Raw genomic sequence first — 13,563 nt, 5'->3', positions numbered from 1 at the left:
GGTTCTCCAAGGGGCTGTAGGTATGAGGCAAGGCTCTGAGGTCTCTCTTTGAAGACTGGGAAGCCAGGGATGAGACCTCATGTGGGCCTGCACTGAAAGCTGTGGACAAGCTTGGTTTTTTCCCAAGACAAAGCCTCATAATTGAAATTTGTGATTTATTAAGTAATTTGGGCAACAACAGGAAGCAAGACTAGCAAATGGGAAGGTAGCATAGAAAAAAAAATTTGTCACAAGTGTCCAAACAAACATGCTCCATCCTGCAGGGTCCCCCTCCTGTGGCTCTGCTTGGAAGGAGATATCCAGCCTGCATCTGCCCTGGGAGTCTCGTGGGGATGAGCTGGATCCAGGCTGTGGGGTGCAGGGCTGAGGCTATTCCACATCAACAACTAGTGGTGTCATGTAGTCAGAATGCTTGATGCCGAAGGTGATGGTGGGGGCACAGGGCTTGTGCTTCGTCACCTAGGAGAAGAGGGGCTATGAGGAGGGCTCTTGGCAGTGTCTCGGGCCTGGGTGCTGTCCCTCCCGGACCGGCACTCAGCAGCAGTGGCCATCATGGAGTTGGGACCTAGGGCCTGCTGGCAAGGCAGAGGACAGCTCTGGTTCTCTGTGCCCAAAAGGTTGCTCTTGGGGCAAGTGTAACAGCTTGAGGCCCCTACAGGGTGCAACCCTTCCCCTCCTGTCCCCTTGTGGTGTGTCCCGGACCTTCTCAGGGCTGTGGGCTCCTGGTCCTGGCTTGAGGGTCTTGTCCCCTGGGGGCTCCACCCGTGCGGCCATGGTATACTGTGGAGCCTTGAACTTGGTCACCTGGACATCTGTCTGGCGGTATGCTGCAGGACCTGGGGTCTGGGAGGTGAAGATGGTACAGGTAGGTTTACCTTGCCCATGGCTTGTGATCCCAGAGGGCCAAGGAAAGGGACAGTTCAGATCCTGAGTCTCCAGGGGGAGCTCTGAGATGTCTCTGTCTCCCATGGGGTACCTCTGGGGGTCAGCCCCTCAGTTTCAGCCTTATTGTGTCAGTGACACTGCCAGTGTATGCCAGTCAATGTATGTGAAAGTGTGTGAGGCCCCTTCATAGTTGGGACACTACTCTTGGCTTGAGGGCTGTGCCCTGTGGCTGGTGATAGACTAGCACTGAATGTTGATGCTGCCTCACATGCTCGCCCCAGGACCTTTGCACTGACTGTCGACAGAGCAGGAACCATCCTTCCCCAACGGCCCAGAGCTTAGTTTTTCTTCTCTCTTTGTTCTCTGAAGCATTTAAAAAGTGTTTTGTACCTTATATGTAGGCTCTGTATAACCCTCTCTGGTTGTCTTCAGCCCTGGCACTGTCTCCCTTGCTGGTGCCCTCCTCCCCAAGCACTCAGAGGGCAAAGGTTGCAAGGTGCCTCAGCAGTGCTGCGGTGGGCAGGGGGTCCAGGGTTTTAGGAACCGTGTCCTATCCAGGGCTGGGTGACCCTTGCCTTGTGCAGGTCGTCGCTGAAGCTGCCTTGCTTGCTGCGGCCCTTGATGGAGAAGGAGGGTTGGGAGGCCTTGCCCACAGTGTGCGGTCCCATCACCACGGGCAGCATGTAAGCGGCGGGACCTGCAGGGCAGACAGCAGCCTCAGGCCAGCGCTCACAGAGCTTCCATCTGCCACGGAGCTGCTTCTCATCTACCCTGGGGGACCCAGACACCAGCCATCCAGGTGTCTTTGGGCTGCTGCAGACCTGGAGTGCTGTCTACCCGAAAGGTCTTGGTCCGGGCAGAGATGGAGTGGCTGGGAGCTGAGTCGAACACGCGCTTGGTAGATTTCTCTGGAAAGTAGTCACCTGCGGTGGAAAGAAGGTATAGGAGTGAGGCTGCGGGCCGGGGGTTTAGATTTTGGTGCTGAGCCTGCCTCAGGTGTAAGGTCTGAGTTTGATCCCTGGTGTGTGGGGGTGAGGGTGCAGGTGCCCATCCCCTCAGGCATTCAAGAAGAATATCCCAACCTTCCAGGTGTGAAGCTCTGGGCCCCGAAATGGGCAGTGAGAGGGTTTGGCCAGGAGTGTCCAAGATGGAAACTCTGGCTTTGGGGCTGGGGGATAGGAGCTGTTTGGAGCAGGGGTTGTGGGTTAGGGCCTGATGGTGCCCTGAGAATAGAAGAAGAGGACAGGGTAGACAAGGTACACCTCCCCTTGACGTATTAGGACACACAGTGCCCCCCCTAGAAGGGACAGTGGGGAATGATGTGGGGACAGTCCCTTTTCCCTGGGTTGGGAGCATGTGGTGGGGTCCCTCACCTGGGCCTGGGGTCAGCATGGTCTTGGTGTGGTAGCGCCCCAGGATGGAGTAGGCAGGGCCAAGGTCCTTGCCGGTCCTTAGTATCTTGGGGTTCACGCTGTAGCGGGGTCCTGGGGAGCAGTTCTCTGCCAGGAGCATGGGGGCCCCACAGAAGCTGTAGGCTGGCGCACGCAGCTTGGTGGGCGTGTGTTTCACAAAACCTGTGGACATGGTGGCTCTGAGCAGCCTGGAACCAGATGCCCTTTTGACCCAACTGGCAGCCTGGGATGAAGCCTCAGGCCAACCCAGGTGTACCCCAGGCCACTCAGGCCACCCAGATCCACTCCAGATCACCCAGACTCACTTAGCCCACCAAACCCACCCCAGGCTGCCATCCCCACTCCCCTGCCAGTCCCCTGCTGACCTGTGGTAGGTGGAATCAGGTACTTGGGGCCAGGGCTGCTGTAGAGGGCCATGATGGGCCCCCGGGGCCGATGGGGCCTCCAGGTACCCACCCACACCTCCTCTGCCATAGCTGGCTCTGTGGCCAAGAGAGGGACAGGTGCCAGAAGTCCTGCTTTGTCTCATCCCCACCCCTACAGCCTCCTCCCTGGTCCTCCTGATGCTGAGGCAGCAGAGCCGTAGGCTGTAGCTTCCACAGGATCTCAAGCAGTCATGGGCAGTGGGAGCTTTCTGCTTGGTGAGGTGGACTCAGGCCTCTCCAGCTCTAGGTCTGTGGTCACTCTGGCTAGTGACTGACCATCCTCTAGGCTCGGGGGACCTGGGCAGGCTCCTTCTGTTTGAAAAATGCTGCTCCTCACTTGGTAAGAAGCTCCCATGGTGCAGCTGTGTTTTGGGTGGGTAGGGGCTGGAGCCTTACCTCTTCTGGGTGGGGCAGCTCAGAGTGGCCTGCCACCCAGCCTCCTTGCAGGCAGTCCGGGTCTCAGTGCCAGGCAGTTCCAGGGAAAAGAACACAGAGAAAGGATTCCCTTCTCCCTTGGGGCTTGAGAATTGGGGAGGGTTCCCTGAGCTCTAGAATGTGGTTTTGTGGGATGGGGAATTCTAGATCACAGTATGATGGAGACAATGGTCCGAGCCCAGGCCCTCACTGGTCCCACCCTTTCCAGGGACCTCACCTTCTCCAGGGATCCCACCTTGTCAGGGACCCCTTCTCCAGGTACCCTCGTTCTCACTTGGGTCCCCCACCTTCTCCAGGGACTCTCCTCTCACCAGATCTTGATGTTCTTTGGGGTGTCTGGGACAAGGGAGCCTAGGACGGCCCAGGAGTGAAAGTGGTGAGAAGTCAGCCCTGCCCCATCAGAGTCCCTACACTGGGGAGACTGAGGTGCAGGGAAGCTCTGGCTGCCAGGGGCCCTGGGTCCAGAGTCAGATTGGGATCTGTGTTGTGTTGAGCAGAAGCCAGGATGGGGAAACCACTCCTGTTGACCTTCCTTAGACCCAGTTTGCCCACCCCACTGTGGGACCCTGGGGTGCTCTCTTGACATCATCAGGGACCTCTTAAGCTCAGGGTCCACTTGGGGCCTCCCTCCTTGGGTGACTTTGGGAAGAGACTCTTCTCAAAGCCCCTGATGTCCATGTATGTGCTGCCCATGCTGTCACATTTCCCATGCACAGCTGCTCTCCTGAGTCACCCACTGGTTTTCAGACATAGCACCCAGCACAGATAGTTTGGGAAGTGTCCCTCCCCACCCAGCCCTGGACATTTCCTCTTTCTGAGCTCTGCTCTCCCTGGCTCCATTGCCCAGACCTCTCTCTACCTGATGCCTTCCCGGTTCTGTGCTCCATCACTTGCCACATGGTGTCTCCTGGGGTCCTGTTGGGATCATGTGAGCCTGCTGCTGTGCATCCCTCTGGGTGGGCCTCTTGTGTCTGATCCACACACCTGAGTCTGTTTGTTTGGGTGTGCCCCTGATTGTGCTCTAGGTGGCCTTTTGTGTGTCTCTGTGTTAGGGGAGAAACAGGAGCCAGTGCCTAGGCTGCAGGAGGCTTTATTGGTCGAACAGTTTGAGGGTCAGTTTACTCATAGGGAATCAGCCATGGGCAGCACGTCCAGGGGTGCTGGTGTGGCTGGTCCTGTGGTGTCGGGGTCCATGTCTGAGGTCCACTCAGGCGTCATCCTCACTGCCCAGCACTTGCTCCTGGAAGGCAGATGTGTGTGGGCCCAGAAAGCTGGTGACCAATAACCAGAGAGCCACTGCTTCCTGAGTCAGACAGCCAGGGCCCCCTCTGGGAGAGATGGGTGTGGGCTCATTCTGACATACTCCCCAGCGGCTAGGAAGCATGTACATGCATGTTTTCATGGGTGCACCTGCATGTACATGTGTGTACACATGCTTGTGTAGGTCATGACCCACTGGCTGGGCAGGGAGCACATCAAAGGGCCCGGGGGGCTTCTCTATGGGTACAAAGGTCTGGGGTATCCACCTGACCTTGGTATCTGTGGGAGATAGGCTGTGGGGTGCTGCCTTGGACTGGTGACTAGGAACCATGTGTTGGGCAGGTCTTGGAAGGATTTTAGGCCTTGAGGGAAAGGGTTCCCTGGCCCCAGTACCAGCAACTCGACCAGATCCGCCTTGTGCGTGGGCTGCAGACCATCAATGCAGGACTTGAGCTCTGTCAGCGCCTCCTTGGCACCCTGGTTGACATTGTACTTGCCAAGCGGCCCATCATAGAGCTCCTCTGGGCTTCCAACCAGCAGTGTTTGGAGGAATTCCATGAAGAATTCATTGTTGTCCTCTGCGGCCAGCCCTGTGTTGCAAAGGAAAGTGACACCGGGACAGGGCCCACCCCTGACCTCTAAGCTCTGTGGTCTTCACCATATCCTCCTCCCTAACAGTACAGCCCTACATGCCACAGGTCCCTCCCCACCGCCCCTGATCTCAGCATCCAATTTCCACTCTGTTCCTGGCCTCAGCAGGGAAGGAAAGCCGAGCTCTGTTAAGGGGCCACCTCCTTCCCTGATGTGAAGCTGGACTCAGCTAGGGCTCAGAGAGTGGGGTCGTGCTGGGTTGAACTGGAAGGGGTGATAATGGGCTGGGAGCCTGGGTGGGGACTGGCTTAGCACTGTCTGCTCTTCCGTGGGTGATCTGTGAGGAAGGCGAGTGGTATCCACTGTACCCCAGGCCCCTGGCTCTAAATGTGCTGGAAACCTGGCCCAGACTTACCACAGGCACAGAGCACAGCGAGGGTCACTAGCAGGAGGCTGCCGCTCCCCTTCATAGTGGCAGTCTCAGAAACTACCTAGGCAGACACCAGGCTTTTATGTCTGAGCAGGTGGCACCTTGCCCGGGGGCGGGCCTGTCCTATCCATCAGGACCTGGCAGGTGAGCTGGGGCCAGGCACATCCACTGGGTGCCAAGCAGTATTAGGCTTGGGACAGCAGCACAGACACAATGCACAGGCTGTTAGCAAATGAGTCGGGGTGAGTAGGAGTGTCAGGAACGCAGGCGAGGGTCCCTGTGTATTGCATGAAGTGGGGCGGTGGGGCCAGACCCAAAGACCTCTAGTCATGCTAGGCCTTGAGGCCATAGTGCTGTGTCTCCCCTCTAGGGGTTGGCATCTTCCCTCCACACTGCTCAGATGGAGTGGCAAGAGGGAAGGGGACAGAGGCGTGGGGGGCCAGCGCCACAGGAGGCCCGAAGCAGGCAACAGTGTTTAGGGCAGGGAATGTGGCCTGAGAGTTTGTGAAGAGCTATATTGCCTGGGGCCTGGTCACAGCAGGAAATGAGGAAGGGCCGTGGGTGACAAATCCTTCCTCAGTGGCTAGCTAGACAGGTGCCAGTCTCAGGGCATATTACAGTAAAACAGGTGGGGACACCTGGCCCCTAAGCCAAAGCGTCCTAGAACAGTTGTTTCTGAGGGGCTTGATTCCAGCACTCCCACTGTGACCTGGCCCCTTACCTGTCCTCTGCTGCCATCTGGCGGCTGGTAGCCCCTATAGGAACCTGGCCAGCTCCCATAGTGTGTCTGTTCAGAGCTGCCCAACCCAAATTTACCCTTGTACCACCAGAGCAAACCTCATTGTGTCCAAGTCCTTGTCTGGCCTGCTGACCCTCTTCACTCTGGCTGGACACAGACCCCAAAGCCTGCTCTGTGCCCTGGAGCACAGTCCCTGACGTCACTTGTTCTCACCTTCAAGATCCCTGTTTGTAGCAAATGTTCCCTAACCCCTTTGCTAGCATAAAATTCAGTCCATAGATACAATCTCCTTATACATATCATTCCAAAAATGCAGGAGAAATGGTGCGTAATGAAGCCATCTGTAACAGACCCTGTGAGCGAGACCTGCCCAGCGGCACTGGTCCACCCCTCTGCTATGGAGGCACTTGGGGAGGCCTGAGCGCTGGCTCTGGAGTCTGCCCTTGTTAGGCCCAATGCTGCAGGATCCCCAGGGCTTGCGCCTGGACACCTGTGGTTCTCAGACCCTCTGGAAGATTCCAACATGTGGACCTGGTTCTGTCAGAGACTGCTTTTTTCTGATACCAGGGATCGAACTCAGGACCTTGCGCTTGCGAGGCAGGCGGCAGAACTGCTGAGCTAAATCCCCAGCCCTGTCAGAGACTTTCTGACCTAGCATTTTTCCCTTTTCTCTCTGTCATCCCCCTTGAGGACTGCAGATGGCTTCTCTTTTTGGCATCCACTTTGCTGTTTTTCTGCTTCCTCAGTCCCAGCCTTGGAGCAACACATGCTGTTCAGTATTGCACCTGTGGCCCTTCCTGTCACTGGCAGCCATGGATCTCTGAACACATGGATCACAGAACACCACTGTATCTCCACTGTATCTCTGCTCACTCCTCTGGTATCATTTCTAGTAATTCCATTATCCACATAACTCATCTAACACTCCATACCCTCAGCCTTGGCCCAGTCTGCCTGCTTTGGTCACTGCAGCAAGGTTGGAGAATTCTTTTACTGCCCCCCCCCCCCCATTTTCATGTCAAGCACCCTCTCTGACCTCATCTCTGGGCTTGCTCTCTTGAGTGCCTGAGGCCAGCAGTTGTTTGGGATCACAGTTCCAAACCCATATCTCATTTGTTAGACAGTCAAGGCAGTCACACCCTGCTTCATCTCTCCCCTTCTGCCTCCCCTCCCTTGTTTCTCCAGAAAAAGTCAGTCTGTCCTGGTACCCAAATCACCTGGCCACCCTCTCTAAAAGACTACAACCTTGGATGGGTTTTTAAGTGCTGCACTTCTGTAGATTTCCTCAGTGGTGTCTTCTCACACCCTGGAGATGGTTCCTTGATATATTGCCTGGACTGACTCTCTCTCTCTCTCTCTCCTCTCTCTGTCTCTCTGTCTCTGTCTCTCTGTCTCTGTCTGTCTCTCTCTCTGTCTCTGTCTCTCTTTGTCTCTTTCTCTGTCTCCTCTCTCTGTCTCTGTCTGTCTCTGTCTCTCTCTGTCTGTGTCTGTCTCTCTCTGTCTGTCTCTATGTCTCTGTCTCTCTCTCTCCCTCTCTTCCCTCTCCTCCCTCTCCTCCCTCTCCTCCCTCTCCCTGCTTTGGATCTCATTTCACTGAGACATGGAAGTAATAAAAATACCATGCAAACTCATCGCCAAGCTTGCTATCTGCCTTTATTTTTCCCTGCATTTCTTTGGAAGCATCTTTTTTATATTTCCTCATGTTATAAGAGATGATCCATCAACCAGGCATGGTGGTTTCATGCCTGTAATTCCAGCATCCTGGGAGGCCGAGGCAAGATTGTGAGCTCAAGCCCACCCTGGGCAAATTAGCAAATTAGCAAGACCTTGTATCAAAACAAAAAAGGGATTGATCCCTGGTACCGAAAAAAAAAAAAAAACCCACAAAAAAACCCAAAACAGGGAGCAGATGTAGCTCAGTGTGAAGGCCCTGTGTTCAATCTCCAGTACAGAGCTGTGAAGGGGCATGTCTTCACATTGATTGATCGCCAATCCTCTTGTCACAACATTTTGTTACTTCCCTCTAATTGGAGACTTTGTCTCATCTTTCTGTAGCACCAACTTCTGTCCTGGGCCCTTCTCATCAGCATGTACTTATGCTACCCCATACCCACTTAAAGTAGCACAAAAGCCTCAACACAGTATGGGGACTCCATGTGGCTCCTTCCCTCCCTTCACTCTTGTTTTATCATGAGTGTTTGAATCTTGTGTTTCAGGTTGGGTTTGGCTAATGAGGGGCACCAGCAGATCAGAGGAAGGGGTGGATGGATTTAGGATCCACTGACTTTCTATACATGGATCTTTTTTGGATGGAAACTAAAGGCAAGCTGTTCTATCAATTTATGTTATCTGGTTATATTTTTACTGATGTGCAACTATAATATACTTGTTCAACTATGGAATGAATTATAATCTGCACAAGTTCTGACTAGTTTTCTAACATTTGTTTGTGTCCTGTGAACTTGTCTACTTCAATGAAAAACACTTTGCAAAAAAAAAGAAAAAGAAAAACTTTGCATTCCATTTGTACATGGAAGTGTTAAGATTATTAAAATACTGAAGATATGAGCCAAATAAGTCAGGCTGTCTAATTAATATTGTTAATGAGTTGGGACAAAACTGACTTTTTTTCTTACAGAATCATTACAAGTTCAATCTGTAGTTGAATTTTCTTTTCTTTTCTTTTTTTTTTGGGTACTGAGGATCAAACTTGGGACCTTGTGTTTGCAAGGTAGGCAGTGGAACCACTGAGCTAAATCCCTGGCCCTGGTAGTTGAATTTTCTTTTTTTTTTTTTTATAGGTTCTTTTTCTTTTTTAAAAATTTTATTTTATTGGTACAATTTAGGAAAATCTTTTTTTTGGTACCGGGGATGGAACTTGGGTCCTTGTGCTTGCGAGGCAGGCTGTGGAACCACTGAGCTAAATCTGGCCCTGAATTTTCTTAATAGAACTTCTTGTCTTGATAACCATCATATTTAAAAATGTACTAGCAGTTGTTTTCAGGTAGCTTCCATATTATCACTAAAGAGTTCATGTCAAGATTAAGGGGCCAGGGATTTAGCTCAGTGGTTCTGATGCCTGCTTCGCACGCACAAGGTCTCAAGTTTGATCCCTAGTACCAAAAGAGAAAAAGATTAAGGCATTAGTTTCTATGGAAGTCATGATCCTACTTTATCTTTGAGTATGCAGTTTGCATCAGCTGACACTTCTGTAACAGCAAGGCTGTAACATTTCCTTCAAGAAGAAAGAAGTGACTGACTTACAGTCTTATTATTGAGGAAACTGCTCAAGAATTTTCCTTTCATTGTAGCTGTGCCATTAGAACACAAAACCTAACCTTCAACCACATCTATTTGGCAATGTAATGCTGCATAGTTTTATATGGTTCAGAGCTGGGAGTTTCATTGGCAGTGAAGCTAAAAGTAAATCTCTCCTTTCAAATCACCATAATCTTCAAATCACACATGCTGAAAGAATTGGGATGTTATCAATAACTATCAATCAAATTGCAGTGGGAAATATTCTGCTAGATTTACGTGTTCTGTGAGTTGTCTTCTATTTCACTTGCCAGTTCCTTGATACATGGATCTGTGGTGTCTGAGCTGCTTCCTGTGCCACAGATTTACCCATTTTCAAGCAGTGTCTTCGATGCTTCAAGGCTCTGAGGCACTCTTTCACCAGTGTTTCAGTGATTGGGACCCTTGTTGAGTCTTTCCCCTGAAAAGGGGAGATTCCTCTGCCCTACCTGGGCCATTGTCATTGATCCTGGGCATGCCCTGCTGGTTTAACCCTGGACCCCCAATATCTATTCTTTCTTCTTTAACCCTGACTTTGGCTGCTTTTGAATAAAGAATGTATTACCCATAGTTCATTGCAATTGGGGTAGCCATGTAATAAGTTCTGACCAAATAGGTGTACAGATGTAAGGTGAAGTGGTATATGTGACTTCCAGGAAGGTTTGTTGTTTGTGGTACTGGGGATTGAACCGGGGTCTTCACACTGAGCTGTATACCCAGCATTTTTTATTTTTTATTTTGCAACAGGATCTTGCTAAGTTGCCCAAGTGAGGTTCAAACTTGTGATTCATTTGTCTCATACTCCTAGAGTGCTGGGATTACAAGTGTGCAACACCGTGCTTGGCCCAGGAATTACTTTTAAAGAGCAATGATGCATTCATTTTTGTTCTAGCTGTCTTCTTAGTGGATAAAATGCAGACAGATGGCTGGAACAAAGACAGCTACCTTGGACCACCAAGAGGAAGTGGTAAAGACAGTAGAGCCAGAAGACAGAAGGAACTCAGATCACTTCTGAGGGTAGAGCTGTGTCCCTGCCTTGGTTAGCTTCCTTCATATGTGTGTGGGGGTGGGACGTGACATTTTTCTTCACAGGTAAACCCAATCTTAGTGGACATACTTAATCTTTCAACAACACTAGGAGTAGAGCTCTCTAAATATAAGTTTCAAGGTGGGAGTGAGGAAGGACAGGGGGGTCCATCAGTGTGTACAACCTCCCATTTACTGCCTTGATTCTCTGTATTTATCATCTCTGTGACTAGGACCTGGGAATCTGGCTTCATCATTTTCCTCATTGCAGGGGCAAAATACCTGACACCCACAACTTAAAGGAGAAGAGATCTATTTTGGCTCCTGTTTTAGAAGTTTCAGCCCTTATATGGTTGAGGGTATGGTGGTTTGGCCTGGGAAGAGGAAAGCTGCTCAGGTCATGGAGGACAGGAAGCAGAGAGAGAAGAGAAGGGCAGGGGAGGAAGATACATCCTTCTAGGTCACACCCCAGTGACCTGCCTGTTCTGGCCAGGCACCATCCCAACAGCAAGTCAGCTGTATCACCCAATCTTTTTCTAAAAGTCTTGCTTATGAACATGTGATGCTCTTGGGGGACATCTAGATAGAAAGTACAATCAAATCTGCATCTGAAGAAGCTCTCTGATGGCGCTTACATTCCCTGACGTTTGAGGACCACTCATTTGCCATTGGCTAGTGGCTGTTTTGGGGAACTCCCCACATGATAGTAAGACCGTTGAGCTCTGGGCCCCTGGAGGGCCTCCCCCCACCCCTGCCTCCCATGGCACCCAGGTCTGTCTCTCTCTTTTATTTTTTTGCACCAGGGATTCAACTCAGGACCTTTCACTTGTGAGGGAGGTGTGGTGCCACTGAGTTGAATCCCTGGCCCTCCTTTGTTGTTTTTTTAGACAGGATCTCTCTATGTAGTCCAAGCTGGCTTTGTGCTCTCTATGTAGTCCAGGCTGGCCTCAAACTTTTGGTGATCCTCTTGCATCAGCCTCCTGAGTGCTGGGATTATAGGCATGCAGAGTCCTCACCAGACTGTCTCTCCAGAGATACCCCTGGCCTGGGGGAGCCAGGAAGGCTGCTCCTTCTTCCCCTTCCCTGCCCACCTCCCCATGTCAGTGCAGCTACTGAGAAGGCCATTCAAATCCTTCAGAAACTCTGCACTGGGAGCTGCAAGGCAAGGGGAAGAGAGAGAGGAGGGGGCCTATGGGCTGCAGAATTGTCTGCTTTGCCTTTGAGCAGTAAGTTTCTAGAGTAGACCATAAACACACACAGAAGTAAAGAAGACCCGTGGATCTCTGCTAGCGACAGACACTCCTTGAATACAGAAACAGATTTCCCATGCCTCTCTGCTGCACAGCCATCTCTTGCCCCTGTGGCCAAACTCCTGCCTTTGAGAATCAGAAGCCCACCAATAAGCAGGTCTTCTTGGGTGACTTGGCCATTTCCTGGTAGCCTTGGAAACATCCTGGAAGGAGCCAGTGGGGACAGGAGTGGAGCGGTGACTCATAAAATACTGAATTAAACATTTAATCTGGATATATTGTCATTGTCATTGAAAATTGTAGAAGGTGCACTTTTACCTAAAACATTTTGCAAGGAACTTTGTGCCTCCTTAGATGGTTTTGCCAGCAGATATTCTGGGGAATGTGAAAAAGGTTACAGTCTAGAAAATTTACAAAATACAAAGCAAAGCTTTTAACATTCTCTTTTGTTCCCAAGAAGGAAAGTTCCAAGTTTCTGCAATTGTATGTGAACATGGGTTCACTTTGACAAAGAATACCTCATAGGACTTAGAGTCCCATGAAATATAACTTGAGAAATGATACTTCCATTCTTGGATTGTCCTGGAGAGCTGATGCAAAGAAAACTTGAATACAACTTTGACACATACAAGTAAACAACATGGTCAGATACTCTTTTGGAAGTTGATCAGCATGTTATAGATTGGGGGTGCAGTACAAATTGGAGTTATCATTATATCAGGTTTGAAAGAACTCTTTTGGCATGTACTGCTCTTTGTCACAGTATATAGAGGAATGCTGTATTTAGGGCCTCTGAAACAGAGGGAAAGAAATATCTTGGATCGTCCAAACTATCCCCCACTCATCACAACTCTTATCCCTTTTCCAACTTTCACTAAAGCCCTGTCCTGAAGTAAAAAACTTTTCTTTCTGGCATTTCCAACCCACTCTAAGACATTCACACAAGAACCACAAGGTTCTGTAAACAGCCTGTTATGGTTTGGATCTGGCATATCTTACCGAGGCTGCTGTGCTGAGGGCTTATGGCCAGTGCAGCAGTGTTCAGAGGTGGGGCTTTTGGGAAGTGATTGGATCATGAGGGCTCCAACTTCACCGATGGATTAATCCATTGGTGGATTCATAATTTATGCCCTATTTGGTGAAAGAAACTTAGAAGGGGCACTAGTTGAATGGAGTGGGTCCTGGGAGACGTACCTTTGAGTGCTGTATCTATCTCTGACTCCTTCCTCTTCATTTTTCTCTCTCTGATTCTTGGCTGTCATGAGCTCTGGCTCTGCCACACTCTCCCCGTCATGGTGTTCTGTCTTACTACAGGCCTAAGAGCAATGGGGACAGCTGACTATAGACTGGAACCTTTGGAACTGTGAGTGAAAATAAGCTTTCTTTCTTTAAGTTGTTTTACTCAGGTATTTTTGTCACAGTGATGATAGTTAACATACAGCCCAAAGTATTTTCCTGAAAAAAATCTATCTTGTTTGGGATTATTTTCAGAGGAACAGAGCCAAATGATTGATCTAGGACCATACTGGAAACCTTGCTAAGCCAATTGGCTGAAGCAGAAACAATGTTAAATAGCTGCCCCTAAGATCTATATGAAGGATAATGAATATTCATAAAACAATGGCTTTTCTGCTAGTCTGACAAGAGCAGAGAGAAAAGAAAAATAATTGTGGACATCCTCTTTCTAAACAGTCAGTCACTGAGGGAAACTAGGAGTTTTTATGACAAAGAATTAGAGGTGTGGTGAGGAAGAACAAACAGAGAATGTCACTGTACCCAACATTTCTGCTGGACAAGGAGGAGGAAGCTCTGG

At 50.4% G+C, this 13,563-nt stretch overlaps 3 protein-coding genes across 16 annotated transcripts in view; 1 reads left to right on the top strand and 2 right to left on the bottom strand.

The window, feature by feature from the left end:
• Positions 1–13,563, top strand: part of Bet1l (Bet1 golgi vesicular membrane trafficking protein like) — a 73,632-nt gene that overhangs the window by 5,541 nt on the left and 54,528 nt on the right. The gene's annotated exons all lie outside the window — the stretch shown is intronic.
• Positions 177–3,849, bottom strand: Cimap1a (ciliary microtubule associated protein 1A). Its single transcript, XM_004851767.3, has 7 exons — positions 3,119–3,849; positions 2,663–2,779; positions 2,259–2,459; positions 1,707–1,808; positions 1,461–1,582; positions 703–843; positions 177–459 (listed from the first exon to the last, which is right to left on the bottom strand). Exons 2-7 carry the CDS (start codon positions 2,769–2,771, stop codon positions 370–372), a joined length of 765 nt encoding a protein of 254 aa, XP_004851824.1. The 5' UTR covers positions 2,772–2,779; positions 3,119–3,849; the 3' UTR covers positions 177–369.
• On the bottom strand, positions 4,016–5,478 carry Scgb1c1 (secretoglobin family 1C member 1). 2 transcript variants are annotated; one of them, XM_087211430.1, is made up of 3 exons: positions 5,424–5,478; positions 4,811–5,007; positions 4,016–4,397 (listed from the first exon to the last, which is right to left on the bottom strand). In XM_087211430.1, exons 1-3 carry the CDS (start codon positions 5,476–5,478, stop codon positions 4,365–4,367), a joined length of 285 nt encoding a protein of 94 aa, XP_087067556.1. In that variant the 3' UTR covers positions 4,016–4,364. The 2 variants fall into 2 exon arrangements, with proteins under 2 accessions (XP_087067556.1, XP_087067555.1); XM_087211429.1 differs by having other exon boundaries at positions 4,016–5,007.

The sequence above is a fragment of the Heterocephalus glaber genome, unplaced genomic scaffold, assembly GCF_053883595.1.
Source record: "Heterocephalus glaber isolate CG9 unplaced genomic scaffold, H.glaber_assembly_v1.0 deba00001428, whole genome shotgun sequence".
In the NCBI taxonomy this organism is placed as follows: domain Eukaryota; kingdom Metazoa; phylum Chordata; class Mammalia; order Rodentia; family Bathyergidae; genus Heterocephalus; species Heterocephalus glaber.
This window is presented reverse-complemented; position numbering and strand designations above follow the sequence as displayed.

Coding starts and splice junctions, on each gene's coding strand:
- Scgb1c1 (XM_087211429.1), bottom strand. CDS start 5,478: ATGAAGGGGAGCGGCAGCCTCCTGCTAGTGACCCTCGCTGTGCTCTGT. Junction 5,008..5,423: donor CGCTGTGCTCTGTGCCTGTG/GTAAGTCTGGGC, acceptor TTTGCAACACAG/GGCTGGCCGCAGAGGACAAC.
- Cimap1a (XM_004851767.3), bottom strand. CDS start 2,771: ATGGCAGAGGAGGTGTGGGTGGGTACCTGGAGGCCCCATCGGCCCCGG. Junction 2,460..2,662: donor CCTGATTCCACCTACCACAG/GTCAGCAGGGGA, acceptor CCATGTCCACAG/GTTTTGTGAAACACACGCCC. Junction 844..1,460: donor TCAGCGACGACCTGCACAAG/GCAAGGGTCACC, acceptor TTCACCTCCCAG/ACCCCAGGTCCTGCAGCATA.